Genomic DNA, 16,346 nt, shown 5'->3' with positions numbered 1-16,346 from the left:
AAGTCCTTCAACTGTCTCTTGATCTACTTATTCCACCCCATTTCCAAGAACCACATTTAGCAGTGCTTCCTTTCTCATTGAACTTGAAACAGACTGTTCCAGACACTTTTTCTGAACATATTATAGGAATTTTTGCTGTTTGCTGCTACTACCATATTGCCAGCTTACATTGAAATATTTGAAGTCATTATAACAACTTTGTCTCATATGCACCTCTCTGAGATTATTATGCGAATGTATTCATCTTAATCCTACCAATGAGTTGATAGCCAGTAGACTATCATTTTTTGGGCTCCTTAGCTCTAGCCTAAATCAATTATGTCCTTGATCCCTCTGGGATATTAATTTCCATCACTGTAATGATCTTCTTAATCAATAACCCATTCCTTCCCATTTTATTCCTTTTCATCTTTTCTGAACACTGAGTGTCCATGATTATCTAGCATTCATTCTTTGATCCAGGCCATTGTTATCACCACAACATAATTCCACATGACAATCTGCACCTATAACTATCCAATCTTACTTACTACACACTGTGAACTCATACTTATGCATAGTAACAATGATTTAGAAATCATGACTTTCTCCCTTACTGTAGGGCGGCACGGTGGCTCAGTGGTTAACACTGCAGCCTGGTGATGATTAATCTGCAAAGGGATGAAATGCCTACAGTTCCTTTGTGGTTGGATGAACAACATCCATCTGCTGCTCCTTGTGTGCAAGCACCTATTCTGTTAACACTCATTTTCCACACCTCCTGCTCATGAACTAAATGTCTTAATTGTCATGAATGGTGATAGCAATGCTTATATGTAACCCGCTGTGAAGGATCAGACTGTTCCTTCTGTATAATTTGGGTGTAAATAAGGAACCAAACAATTGTTAACTTAGGAAGCCAGACTTGAGCTTTCCCCTCACAGTAACTCTGATGGCACAGGTTTTGCAGAGGGGTGGGTTCATAGCTTAGTAGAACAGTATAGAAGTCAGCAATGTTTCTTCAAACGTGCCCTGACAGTCCTGACTCTGTGCTCAGCTTTCCAATGTGATTGTGAATATCTCAGTGATGTTGTGACATGTTCAAATCCAGAGCTGGTTACAAATTGTCTGAAACAATCATTAGCAAACTGTGACCCACAGCTAGATGATATGACTAGACCACATAGTTGCACCGTTGTAGCTTATAGATAGTACTTTATTAACCATGGGTCCCCTCACTATCTGATAATAGTGATACTTGCTCTGGTGTCTAACTTGAAATCTGTAAGATGGCCATGGATATAAATGCCAGCTTGCTAGATCTCTTACTTCCCTTAGGAGTACTTGGATGTTTTTCTTTTCAATATCATCAACTTGTTTGTATGAGTAGATATTTGATTCCTTTTTTTTAATACCCGTCCCCATTTTCAAAAAGTGGTCTATTATGTGTCTTTAATATCAAACAAAGAACTATGGATGCTGGAAATCTGAAACAAGAACAGGAATTGAAAGAGAAACTCCGTGGAGATATGTTGCCAGACCTGTTGAGTTTCTGCAGCAATTTCTGTTTTTGTTTCATCCATTTTAATAGTTGGGTACTGCCTGTGCCTGTGAGGTTTCTTTGCTCCAAACTTCTTGTACTTGTTTCTCATGTGTGACCTTTGTGGTTTGCACTTTAAGAACTGAATATATTTCACTGATCTCTGTGCTAAGGTTGATCATCCCCTTTTAGAACTGAACTATGCAGCTTCTGTACTTCTGTTTCATTCACTATCTAAATGGTTTTAGAAACATTAACTATACATTAAATCAAGGCAGAACAAGTTTGAAAGTTATTCTTTCAGAATTATTCTGATTCACGAGAATTGTTGTATTCAAGATGTCCGATTTTGCATTCCAAATAAACCTTCCATTCGATATTTTTCTGAAAGCATCTTCCAAACATGATTATTCATTCTCTTTGACAAAACACTTTTTATTTAATAGTAATAATAGTGTTGATGCTCCACACTACTGTACTGGAAGGGTCATCTGCATTTTCTGCCAAAATAGAGGATTTCTGTCTTGTCCAGTTAAAATGTAGGAATCCTACTTTTTAAGGCTAAATGGAATATTCCAGCCTTTAAAACCTAAAGCAGGTGATTTCTGCTTTTTCTGTAGCTTTCCTGTTTGTGACCTAAATTAATGATTCCTGTTTCCTTATCAAGTTTACTGAATTAATTTCACTGTCTGTGGTTTTAATAAATGATGCTTGCTTTAATCAGGGTGTCAATAAATTACTTCCACTATTCAAGGCTTTTAAAGATCAATCCTGGTTCCTTAACATATTTTCTCTGGATGATTTCTGATCTCTGCAGTTCTGATAATAATCCTTGTTTCATTTCTTTCATTTTCTTTCCTGGGTGATTCCCACTCCTTGTTGTTTGCTGCCTTAAACACGGTTTTAGTGAACAATCTTCTGGCTTTTCTGAGGGCTTAACAGAGTCTCCAAACTTCTTGTTTTAGATCAGGATTGCTTTTTCTGTAGCTTTCCTGTTTGTGACCTAAATTACAGCTAACATGCTTCTTTGCTGCATTAATTCTGATTTCATGACATTCTGGAATTTGTGACCTTTGTTTAATTTGCCTTTGGTGGTCCTTGATATCCCTTACTGAAGCCATAGTTCATACTTCTCACTCAATATGGCGGTGATGCTTGGTCTGAGAAGCAAACATTTCCTTAATTTCTGTTTTCATAGCCTGCAATACCATGGCATTTTCAAAAGGTTTTCACTCTTCCACCAGAGCCTTCGATGTGCATTCACTTTCTGATGAACCCGACTTGGGATTGCTCCTAAGGATTAACGTCACACATTTCAACTTTATCTATTGTGCAGTATCTAATTCTCCTTCGCCAGTGAGTTTCTAACTCTTCTACTGTAATGCATCTCTTACCAGGTCTGAAATACTTTTATCATTGACTATAGATTCTTTCTCGTTGAATCATTTCACAAGGGTTTCTTCTGTGAGCTGTTTACTATCTGCATGAACGTGTGATAGAAGACCAAGTCTGATGTTTCCTCAGGCTTTCACCACTGCCACCATGTTTCATGTGAAATTAAATTAAATTTGCACTTCGCTATGCAGTAAGCTTGCTGCCATTACTATGATAATATTGGGAACTCAACTAGCACCGCCTGCCCTTTCCCCTCAAGAAACATCCATCCTGAATTGGATCCATTACCATGATCACTGGGTCAAAATTTTGAAAATCAGTTTCTAACAACAACTGAGGGTCTCCCTATACTTGAAGACTACAATGTTCAAGTTGGCTACTCATCACCAACTTCTCCAGTGTCATTAGGGATGGACAACAAATGCTGACTGCTCCAGCAATGCCCACCTCCAGCTTCCTAGTTGAATTAAAAGAGGCTCCTTCATTGAACAAGAAATAATTTATGGCACGTCAATAACTATTTACAGGTTATATTGACAGATATAGTCATAGAGACTAGATATTAGGTCTGACTTCTTTGAGACTATAAGCTGTTCTGCACACAATTCATTTGATAGCATCACATGGTTGTGCTTAAGGCAATTCTCAATGTCAACTCTTTAAGATTCTTATGCCCTTTACACAACATTGTCTACCAACATTCACAAGATGTGACAGAAGTGCAAAGCTTTGATCTGATCCATTGCTTTTGTGATCAATAAGATCCATCCATAACAAACTGTTCTGCTGTTTAACAGGCATGTAGCTCTGTATTGCAATTTCACCAGTTTATCACCTCATTGTTAACTATATCTGATACTACTGCAGCTCGGCTTTTCTATAGTCTTCAATCACACATGGCTGATCGTTTCTTCCTTGGTTTGATGGTAATAATTGAGAAAGGAATAATTCATGCCACGAGGTTATACTTTCTGGGAGATACAGCTTGGAGAGAGCTGATGCCCATTTTCCAGTCCACAGTCAGTCCTGTATGGTCAAATCGTATGTGAATGGGAAAGGGTTAAACACTGGGGAAGAGTTCACGTTGGGATATGTGATGGCTGATGGAGAGTTCTGTAAAGTTGACTCTAAGAGAATGCTTTATCCCGAAAGAGAGAAAAACCCAATATCTGAAGTAGACAGTTATTATTTAAGAATTCTGATCAGAGAAATCCTGACAGCTCTCCCTCTCCTTTTCTATTAATTTCTGAACTGTGCCCTTCAACAGGGATTAAGTTTCCATTTATAAACTTGAGACCAAATGCTTGTTAATAAGTACACCTAAAAAGAGCTCATGAATTTTACAGTGGGACCAATGCCTGCTCAAATTGGATACAAGTCATCATGTGCTAAATGTATCTATTTTGTGCTTGTTTTATGCTTGGAGTGCGCACAGTCCATACAAATATATATCCCAAAGAAGCTAAGAGAAATGAAATTACAATAATGAGAACTAAAGAGTGAGGACTCATGCTTAACTCTTATCTTTGGTAAATGAGGCAAAAAAATCCAAGTTTGCATTCACATTAATATTCAGAATCCTTAATTAAACACATTTTGACAGTAGTACACATCTTGAGAATTAAACAGATACAAGGAAGAGCAAACATATGAGAGAGCTGTTTGGTTGCTACTGCATTATAAATGGAAATGGACAAAGCAGGGAAATAATGGCAGGTACAAGAGGAAATAATATACATCTTTTTAAAAAATAGTATATATAATAGTCAACTCAACACATATTTCCTTATTCTATTGTATCACGATTCCTTTTGCAAAGATATAATTTAAAGAAATACCTTTAGAATAATAACAATGGACTTTTTTTTCCCATTTCCAGAGACACTTTAATTAGCTGAAATTAATTATTCAGAACTGTGTGAAGCCATTGGAATTATATCAATAAATTAATTGATGTGGCTAGCATAATTCTTGCCTTCTGTGCATAAATATTCAAACAAGGTCTTTCCCACAGGATTCAGGTCTTAGCCTCATCAGAAAGCGATGTGAGAAGATGAGAACCAAAACACCAGGTTTCAACATGATTATCAAATATTCCCAATGTTAAAGCTAGGTTTAAAAAAAAGAGATTTTGTGCCATAAATATTTAGTGCAACCCATCTATATATTATTCTGACTGGCGCTTGAGACACACTACATTAAAAATATTTTTTCTATCTATCCAGTAAGTTAAAGAATTATAGGTCACAGCAGGTTATTGAATAACTGGCCTTTCACATCAGTTAAATGCATGTTTGGACAAGTGAAATAAATCACTTGTGCACTCCAAGCAAAGGGTTCAAACACTAATAGAACTGTTAGAACTCATACACGATATGCTATGATGTGGAAAGACTTGAGTTATGCTTGTGATTTCTCAAAAGCAAAGTCAGGAACATTTTGCATGATTGGTGGTCATGTGCTTGATTGATTTTTTTTGCAGGGTGGATGGATTGGCTTAAAGGATGTTCTGGGCAGGAAATGGGCATAGAAGCATGGTGTTAGGTAGTAAGAGTGCTAGCAGAAATGGATGGTTTAGGAGCGGGCGATATTAATAAGTTGAGAGCATATAGTCCTCACTGTATGCTGAAAATAAAGAACTTCTGCTGCAACTATATCCTTTCATTCATCATCTTTATCCATGTGTTGGATAATCCTCTTTAACTGGCATCAATGGTAACGCTCTCCATTGAATGTAAAGTTATGCAAGAAGCAGCGCAGCATCTTAACTCTGCTTTACACTCTTGTCTCAGGCTGCACCATAGGGAATTTGTAATCCTTAAATTGGCCTCGGTAAGAGAATAGCTATCTTCATGTACCTGCCCATTGGCTGTTCTGGTTGAGGCATCATTGTTGTTGAATCTAATATCACTGTATCTATTACCGACTTAGAAGATGGAATAGAAAGCCAAATATCTAGGTTTTGCTGATGACACAAAGTTAAGCAGGCATTGTTAGCAGTACAAATAGAAGCATAAATTTGAAAAGACATATTAATAGATGAAGTGAATGGGTAAAACATTTACAAATGGATTTTGACAAAAGCAGGTCCATCCACTTTGAGAAAGAAAAGTTCTAAATCATGTGAAGACGTTCAAGGAGATTTGAAGATCCATTTACAGATTGTTAAAATTGCCATGAATATGGAGGGAAAAATTAAAAAGTCTAATACTATACTGAATTTCATATCTAAAGGACTGGACTTGTACAAGTTTAACTGTGTGGTCTTGGGCAGACCCACATCTGGGGTACTGATAGTATTCGTGATATCTTTGGAAGCTTAACCTGAGAGGCAGGCAAGCATAGATTCATTTGGATGGTATCTAGACTCCGAGGATTATAATTACAAGGAAAGATTAAACAGTCTAGATCTTTATTCCAAGAATGTAGAAATATAAGGGACAATGTGATGTATGGTATTAATGAAAACAAAAAGTGAAGGTAAAGAAAATTTATTTCTGTTAGATGGGCAGTCAGAAAAGCAATGTAGCCTAAAAATTACAGCCTGACCTCTTAGGAATGAAATTAGGAAATATTTCTATGTGGAATAGATTGTAGACGTAATTCACCTTTAAGCATGTTTAAGAGAGATTGATAGATTAGTGATTACCAGTGGTGTACAAGGTTATGGTTTACAAACAAAATTTTGTCTTTATTCATTCATAGGGAGGGGTGTTGCTGTCCAGGCCAGTATTGATTGCTCATCCCTAACCACAGTGCTGTTAGGATAGGAGCTTGGAACATAGGAAAAGGAGGAGGCCATTTAGCCCATCATGCCTGCATGGACCAAACACTTCTATGCTTTCACCTATCCCATCCTCACATTTCTGCACACCATTGGTAATCTGAAATCTATCAATCTCTATCTTAAATATACTTGAAAACTGAACTTCCACAGCCATCTTTGTTAGAGAATTTCAAAGATTCACAATTGTTTGAATCAAAATTTCTCTCAACCTTGGAGCTAAGTGGCTTCTCTCTTATTTTTAAATTGCATCCCCTGATTTTGGAATTCTCACCATTTACCTGCATCTATTGTGTAGCAGTATTGTTTGGTTCTTTTTGTTTAAGATTCCCTACAGTATGGAACAGGCCCTTCGGCCCAACAAGTCCACACCGACCCTCCAAAGAGTAACCCACCAAGACCCATTCCTCTATCCTATAGTTACCCCTGACTAATGCATCTAACACTACTGACAATTTAGCATGGCCAAATCACCTGACCTGCACATCTTTGGATTGTGGGAGGAAACTGGAGCACCTGGAGGAAACCCACGCAGAATTTGCAAACTCCATACAGACAGTCGCCCGAGACAGGAATTGAACCCGGGTCCCTGGTGGTGTGAGGCAGCAGTGCTAACCACTGAGTCACCATGCTGCTCGTTCCAATGAGAGCACCTCTCATTTCTTGAATTCTACTGAGTTCCAGGACAGTGCTGACAATAAGACACAGTGGTATATTTCCAAGTTAGGATGAAGTGTGACTTGAAGTGGAACTTGCAGTGATAGTATTCCCATGCTAACCATGGCCTTCTAATTGGTAGAAGTCATGGGTTGCTGTCAGAGGAGTTTAGGGAGTTATTGCAGAGTATCTTATTGATGGAATGTACTACTCCATTGAGTGTTGATGGTAAAGGGAATGAATATAAAGGGCATTGGATGGGGTACCAAAAATATGGCCTTCTTCATTCTAGATGGCATCTATAATGATAAATGGTTCCAGATGATATCATTAGTCATGTTGTTGGAGTTGCACTTCCCCAGGTAAGTGAAGGGTATTCTATTACACTCCAGATTTATGACTTTTAGATGAAGGGCTGAATTTGGGGAGACAGGAAATGGGTTACTTATCATAGAATTCCTAGCCTCTAGCATGCTCAAAGGAATGGCTGACTAACTAAATACATATTTTGGTTCTGTGTTCACAAAGGAGAACATACCAGAAATGTTGGGGAACACGTGTTCTAGCGAGACGGAGGCAATCCATATTAGTTAGGAAACGGTGTTGGGAAATCGTTGATAATGAAAGCTGATAAACCCCCAGGCCTTGATAAACTACATCTCAGAGTACATAAGGAAGTGGCCCTGGAAATAGTGGACGCACTGGTAGTCATCTTAAAAGGTAAACTCTGGAAGAGTTCTTACAGATTGGAGGGTAGCTAATATAATCCCCTTATTTAAGGGAGGCATAGAGAAAGCTAGGAATTATATATCCCAGTCAGCCTGATATCAGTAGTTGAGGAAAATGCTAGAGTCCATTACAGAAGAATTAATAGTTAAGCATTTCGCAAAAAGTAGCAGGATTTGACAAAGTCAGCATGGATGAATGAAAAGGCAATTATGGTTGACAAACCTACTAGAATTCTTTACGATGTAATTAACAGACATGGTGAAGTTGAGCTAATGGACTTTCAGAAGACTACAAAATTGCACGTAAAAACTAGCGTGTAAAATTAAAGTGAATTGGATTGGAGGCAGCAGATTGACATGTTCAGAAAACTAGTTTGCTGACAGGAAAAAAAAGAGTATGAATAAACAGGTCATTTTTCTGAATGACAGACAATGATTGGTGGGATACTGCAGGAATCAGTTTTGATCCCCAGCTTTTCACAATATGTATTAGTGACTTGGATGAGGGAACCAAATATAATATCTTTAAATGTGCAGATAACGCAAAGCTGAGTGCTTCAGTATGATTTGTATAAGCTAAGTAAGCAGGCAAATGCATGGCAGATGCAGTATAATGTGAATAAATGTGAGGCTATCCACTTTGTTGGCAAAAACAGGAAGGTAGATTATCTGAGTTGGCTGAATAGCTAGAGAGAAGAATGTACAACATGACCTGGGTGTCATTGCACAGCAGTCACTTAAGTTTAGCATGCAAGTGAGCTGGCAGTAAAGAAGGCAAATGGCATGTTGGCCTTCACTGCAAAAAATTTCAGTACAGGAGCAATGATGTCTTTGGCCTTGGTGAGGTCCGCAGGTTGGTGTCCTGTTTCCCTGACGAAGAGGAGACCACATCAGGCGCAATGAATACAGTAGAAGACATTTGTTGAGGCATAGGTAAATTTCTGTCAGATGTGTAAGGATTCTTTGGGGCCTTGGATGGAGGTAAGGGGGAGGTGTGGGTGCAGGTTTTGCACTTCTTGTGGTGGCAGGAAAATCCCAGATGGCCTCCTTCTTGAAAGACTACAATTTTCCCTCCCACCTGGTTGATGATGCCCTCCAGTGCATCTCCTCCAATTCCTTCACCTCCGCCCATGAACCCCACTCCTCCCAATGCAACAAGGACAACACCACCCGGTCCTTACCTTCCAGTCACCAACCTCCGTATACATCGTATTATCTTCCGTCATGTCTGCCACCGACAGACCCAATCACTAGGGATAACTTTCCCTCTCCGCCCCTATCAGCATTCCAGAGAGACCATTCCGTCACTCACTCTCTTGTCAGATCCACACCCTTCACCAGCCCTACCCCACTCCCAGCACCTTGCCCTGCACCACAGGAAGTACAAAACCTGAACCAACACCTCCCCCCTCAACTCCATCCAAGGCCCCAAAGGATCCTTCCACATCCAACAGAAATTTACCTACCTCCACAAATGTCATCTACTGTATCCGTTGCCCCCGATTTGGTCTCCGCTACACTGGGGAGACAGGACACCAACTTGCAGATCGTTTCAGAGAACATCTCTGGGATACCCACACCAACCAGTCCCACCGCCCCATGACTTCAACTCCCCCTCCACTCCATCAAGGACATGCAAGTCCTGGGCCTCTTCCATCGCCAAATCCTAACTACCCAACACCTGGAGGAAGAACACCTCATTTTATGCATTGGGACCCTGTAACCCCACTGAATTAATGTGGATTTCACCAATTTCCTCATTTCTCCTCCCCCAGCTTATCCCAGTCCCAAGCCTCCAACTCATCATTGTCTTCTTTACCTGTCCATTGTCTTTCCCATCTATCCGCTCCACCCTCATCACCAATCTATCACCTTCTCCCCCACCTTCATCTACCTATTGCATTCTCAGCTATCTTCTCTCAACCCCATCTCCCCTTCCATTTATCTCTCAGCCCCTATGGCCCGCAAGCCTCATTCCTGATGAAGGGCTTATGCCCGAAATGTCAATTCTCCTGCTCCTCAGACACTGTCTGATCTGCTGTGCTTTTCCAGCACCACACTGTCGCATATTGATACAGTCTGACTGAATTACTGAGGTGTGGAGAATAGTGCTGAACATTGTGAAAACATCAGAGAATACCCCCATATCTGACCTACATTCAAAGGAAGGCCATCAATAAAGCAACTGAAGATGGTTACACCTAAGACATGACCCTGAGGACTTCCTGCAGTAATGTCCTGAAGTAATGAGCTGAAGATGACAGCCCTACCCAGGTTTTACTGTTTTTACATTTTGAGCCCCTGCCATCTCAGTGCTTCATCCAAATACTGACTCATTGGCCAAAGAGAGTGGAAATGGCAGTTAAGTTACCAGAAAGTTTCCTTGCTGGTGTTTATTCTTGACACCACAAGACTTGGTAGGGTCCAGAGTCAATGTTGAGCACTACCAGGGCAATTCCCTCCAATTGTGTCTCACAGCAACCACTTCTAGAGTGATGGTGATGGTCATGTATGGGACATTGTCTTATTCCATTAGTATGATTATATTAGGCAGTTGCTTGACCAGTCTGTGGGGTAAGTGTGAGATGGCACAAGCTTCCAGATGGAGGAGAGCTTGGCAGTATTTGCAGTGCACAGCACTGTATTTTCCAGAGTTGTTTCTGGTATCAATCGTGATGGTCTGTTTGGTTTAATTCCTTTCTTTAAGAGTTAAGAGTCAGCTACATAGTCACGGACCTGGACGCGTATGTAGATCAGAGCAGGCACTTTATGGCTGACTTCACTTATGAACAGATGGGTTTTTACAATCAGTGACAATTGTAATGTTGCTATTAGGTTAGCTTTTAATTACAGACTTTATTGTATTCAAGTTTCACCATCTGTCATGGTGGGATTCGAACCCATATCCCCACAACATTTACCTGGGGCCTGAGGTCACTAGTCCAGTAACATCACCAATGCCCCGCCACCTCTCCCCACTGAATGCCATGGAAAAGGTTAAAGGCACTAAATGGCTAACTTCTGTTCTTACATTTTGCAGATAAACTTGCATTGACAAAAGTAATGTTAATCTCTACAAAAATTAACATTTGGTAGTAGAATAGAACATAACAGAGTGATTACTTTCATGGCAAATATAAACTACAGAAAAACATTTGAAGGAAGTACTTTCAAATTAAACTATTCATCTTAATAAATATTATTGACATTACATTTTTGATTTCTCCCGTGTTTACCAGGTCATGAGATCATTCCTTCATTAGTGTTTCCCTCCTCCCCAATGACTCATACTGGCCAGAAGGCAAGGGTTCAAGTTCCACCTGCTCCAAAGGTATGTTATATCATGATTAAAACTATCTATGATAACTGTTTGCCTACCTTTCCCTGGAAAGTTATCTGACATTTTTATTGAATTTTTATTTGATCCACAAATAATTTTCTTACTTACTTAATTTCTTTCTCAACTTACATGTGCCCATTGATTGCTAGGACCAATTCAATGACATAGTGGTCCCGAAATCTTTAGGGACTATACATTTGTATGGACCCACTCAGCAACAGAGGAATGATGGAATGGACTCAGATTTTAGGAACAGCTCATTTGCATGACTGGGATGAGGCCTGATAAAAAGGTGGCCTATAATGAACATCCAATCTTACATCATTATCTCATTTTTCAACTGCTCTACTGTTGCTGAATATTGCATAAGTATAAATTTCTTCAAATAAAATAGTTGAAGAAAATTGAGGCCATCCTTTTGGTCCATGCTCCAAATACCCTTTACTAGTTGCTGATGTCATCCTTCTCCCTGGCAACATTATGCAATTAAGACAGTCTGTTCAGAACCATGGATCCATATTTGACCCAGAGATGAGCTTCTGACCTTATATATACAGGCACTATTAAACTGAAATCTTTCTACTTTGGTAACATGGCCTAACATTCCATTTCTGTAAAATTGACTGACTTTGTCCTCATCTTCATCTACTGATGCCAGCTGCTGGTCTAGCAACGTTTTCATTCTTATCTTTAAATCCCTCCATGGATTTCTTCTCATTATTTTTGTCATCTCCCCTATTCCCACATCCTCGAGAAATCTGCACTTCTCTAATTCTAGCTATTTAAGAATTCCCTATTTGAATCGCTCCAGCTATATAGTGAAGGAAGCACTGTCACTATAACCTTTTGCCTCAATATCTTCAATTACTAATTTAAGTTACTCCTTAAAATTCATATTTTTGACAAAGCTTTTGACTATCTGACCTAATATGTGACTCAATGTCATATCCTCTTGTGAAGCACTTCAGTACATTTTATTCAATTAAAGGGACTATATTAAAATACATTATTGCTGCTGTAATATAATTGATATGGAATGAACTGATATAGTTTTTCTGAAGCAAATCACATTCTTTACCAAATTTCCAATCAAAAAGAGATCAGATAGCAATATGTTGGATCATCGAAGAAATGCAGAAAATGTTTGCATAAATCTCTGATCTCACAGAAAGATCTTTTCCTAATTTCATCTAAACTCACCTTTCTGTTTACGGACAAAAATGGTGTGGTTAAGTAAATTAAAATAAGTTAAATCATGTTGACAGATCTACTGAGAAACATTCACATTGAGCATTTATATAAACTTTGAAAGATCTTTTACATGTTTTTGAATGAATCAATTCAAATGAACAGTAACATCTATAAACACTTACGTTCTGCAAAATGAACTTAATGATAACATCATGAAAAATTTACAAACATGAGGTTTTTTAATATTGTTACCTCTGGGGACTAGCTCTTTTCTATAAAATGAAGAATATAATGTGACCCTTTCTAAAGTCTACCTCAGTGACCTGACTGTTAAAGATTAAAGGAAGATTTGACTGTTTAGCTAGAAAGAGGGTACAAGGTATTCATACCCAGAGACAATTATGTTGACAATGGAGAGACTGATAGCCACCAAAGTCCCAAGAAGTTGTTGAAAATATCAAGTTGTAAATAGTTATGTTTTACACTGTCTATTTACTTCTAATATGAAAGACAGCTGATTTTTCAAGGCTGGCCAATCAGCATTTCTACACAAATACAATGCTCAGGCCCCTTAATTAGCAATCCAGAGAACCAGGCCACCCTTCTGAGGAAATGGGTTCAAATCTCACCATGGCAACTGGCAGAATTTAAATTCAATAATAAATTCAGTTGATAAAAAAATCTGGAATTGAAAGCTTGTTTCAATAATGACATCTACTGAATGATTCTCAATGTACTTGTGAACCAGTGTGGTTTACTATTCTCCTTTGGGAAGGAAAACCTGGTCAGCTCACATGTGAATTTAGACACACAGCAATGCAGTTGATACTCAGAGGAGAATTCAAGGTGTGCCAACAAATAATCACCCTTGCCAGAAATACCCACATTCCATGAACAAATATGTAAAACAGGATTTGTTTCATCATGGCTTTGACAGGGCAAGAGTTTCTAAAGTGTCCTAAAACTTTCAGATATAGCAGACTGCTAAGGAGAGAGCAACTGGAGGCCAAATGTCTCAATGGGTAGCTGCAAGGGGTATGCGGATAAAAGCTTGCACTTGGTTAAAAGATCAAATTTGTGCGGATATAAAATGAAGCTGGAATATTCACTGAATTTGAATGAGGGGGGGAAATAATCAGGAAAAACTTTACTGTAAAAGACAGTTCACGTTACCAGTCTAGCAATGGATAGGAATGGAGGTAAACTCATAGGAACTAAGCATTGCTTTGGGCTGTGTCTAAGAAATTCAAATGACTACTTAAGGGGCAGTTTAAAGTATAAACATGAAGTGGCTTTTCACTTACATTAAAAACGAAACGGTAAAGTTCTCTTCTATTGCTAAAAATATCAGTTAGTGGTTAGACAATAGTGCTTTTAGTCTCTATTTTACAGAAAATGTCTTAAAAGCTATAATCTTGTTGTGTCATTCTTTTTTTTACAGTAAACAGTCTGCACAGGCATTGTAACAATAATGATCACTTACCCATAAAGGGCACACAGAGGCCTCTTGGTTCCAGATTTGGGCCTGTAAGGCTTAGGTTCACCAGCCATATTGATATCTGAAAGAAAGGATACTGGTCAACTTAATACCCACATGGTGCACTCAATATACATGTTAAACCTTGCATGTACTATGTCATGATTCCAGTTGATGTAACACCAGACAGGTCAGACTGTGCTGTGATACCGACTTAATAGTTTATTTTTATATTTAATTGCCATAAGAGGTCAGTCACTGAACATATTGACACGAGGCTGCCAATGTACTTTGAAGAAAAGAACATATAAGAACAGATAAAAGAACATACACAAAAGAAAATAAATGAAATGTATTACACTAAATAAGAATTATTGGAATGAACTCATTACAAACATCAGAAATAAAGATTCATTCTTTTTATCTCAGCAATGCCCTTACAGACACTCAAATCCCCATGAAGAGCCATCCTCTCCAGGCACGAAAGCTTCTCATTTGGCTGGCATAGCTCTAAGCACTCTCCTATTGGTAAATCTCTGTGCATTCACTCAATACTTTTGGTTTCATTTAATGTTTCTTCCAAGACCCTTGAAACAAACTGTTAACTCAGCTTACTATTACTCTCAACATGGGTTCCTTTAATCCATGACTTCAATAATACTGAGAGTTCTACAGAAGAGTTTTATTGGAGTCAAAATGTTAATTCAGTTTCTCTCTTCGCCAACATTATCAGATCTATTGAGGTTCTCTAGCAGGTTCTGTTTTTTCAGATCTCCAGTATCCGTGGAACTTTGCTTTTATTCATGGCTACAAAAGCTTTGGAGAATATCTTCCTCCATGACACCCTACAGCCATCTGCATTTAGAGGTTTCTTCTCACTGACTTCACCACAAAACCTCTCCCCAGCCCCAAATGCTTGAAGGCTGCGCATAACAGCAATACTGCTGTCATTGACCTCTTCGCTCTGCATGAACCTTCTCTCTCTTTCATAGTCCAAACACCCAAGTCAGAAAATATCTAAACAATTATGTTCCCAGGTGACTAGTTGGTAAAATCACATGACTTCTTGTAAATACTGTTTTGAACTCAATATTCAAAATTGCTCTCTGCCCTTCGAAAAGGTCAGATTTTCACATAACTGAAAAATTAAAATCCATTTCCCTGCACTTTATAACTCAGGTTCTCAAAATAATAATAGAAAATGGACCTTCATAACATGCCAAACTGAGAATATTTCAGAGTGCACTCAAAGCATTTCGAAATTCTAAGTGCATGCACACAATCATATCAAATGACAGCTAATCTGCTCCTTACCACTAATAGCTAAAGCTGCCACTATCACTTATTTCAGTTGATTCATATTCACTGGGACATTTCCTAAGTAGATTTCTTACTAGGTTGACTTCAAAAAAACAAATTTCAATTAATGTAATATTTTAGTTTATGTGACTCTTACCCATCTTCTTTTGTTTCCATTCATTAGACAATTTCTATGTTATGAAATAAACATTTTGGTTATGTATGGTGGCGCTGATGCACAATATACTCAATATTGTAAGAGAATTAAATACTTTTCAATTGTCCATAATTTTACATGTGGTTACATATTTTAAGTCTTTTCCCCCTTGATTTGGCAATTATCGCCTTTCGGCTATGCCTGAATCTCCATAAATGATAAGCTCATTGCTAATTATTTCAGGTAATTAATCTAAAGTGCTTGGTCAGCCTACTGTGACAAAATGCGTAAGGTGTGGACAAAACTATCATGACAAAACACCACATTATTAGATATGTGTGAGATAATTAATCTCACTCCAACCACCATCGTAGTTGAGTACTAGAGGCTGGATATTCACTGCTGAAGCTCAAATCAAAAAATTTCCAAACTAACTGGACTGCTTTGGTTAAAAAGTTTCACAATTTTTGCTCGAGGAGAAGAAGGGTGGAGGAAAAGGTACATTTGCAGGATGACGTAGGTGAGCTGACTAGCAGATTAGTTGCAATATCTGCCCTAGTTCTCTAGGACGCCAGAGAACTAGCTTTCCAGTCGTTTCAAGGGCAACTGTTCCAGTTGTTAGGTTTTCTACCCACTCTTAACTCTTCATACCTTCTGCACCAACTCATGCGTCTACCAATGCCCCTCAGATCCTGTATGCCACTTCTATAACCATTCACACATTATTCATTAGGGGTAGACTATCGAAATGATGTGCAGATGAAAAGAAATATACAATTCTAACAATCTAATCAGGCTT

General features: G+C 38.5%; 1 protein-coding gene across 6 annotated transcripts in view; it reads right to left on the bottom strand.

The window, feature by feature from the left end:
• The window catches only part of LOC122549028 (RNA-binding Raly-like protein), a 913,629-nt gene that overhangs the window by 266,136 nt on the left and 631,147 nt on the right, over positions 1-16,346 (bottom strand). For all 6 annotated transcript variants that reach the window (XM_087986498.1, XM_087986496.1, XM_087986497.1 and 3 more), the window contains one exon: positions 14,098-14,173. In XM_087986498.1, coding sequence (XP_087842624.1) covers positions 14,098-14,173 — 76 coding nt within the window. The remainder of the gene's footprint in view (positions 1-14,097; positions 14,174-16,346) is intronic.

This window comes from Chiloscyllium plagiosum, unplaced genomic scaffold (assembly GCF_037043375.1).
Source record: "Chiloscyllium plagiosum isolate Xiang-an unplaced genomic scaffold, Cpla_swu_hap1 HiC_scaffold_4, whole genome shotgun sequence".
Lineage (NCBI taxonomy): Eukaryota > Metazoa > Chordata > Chondrichthyes > Orectolobiformes > Hemiscylliidae > Chiloscyllium > Chiloscyllium plagiosum.
This window is presented reverse-complemented; position numbering and strand designations above follow the sequence as displayed.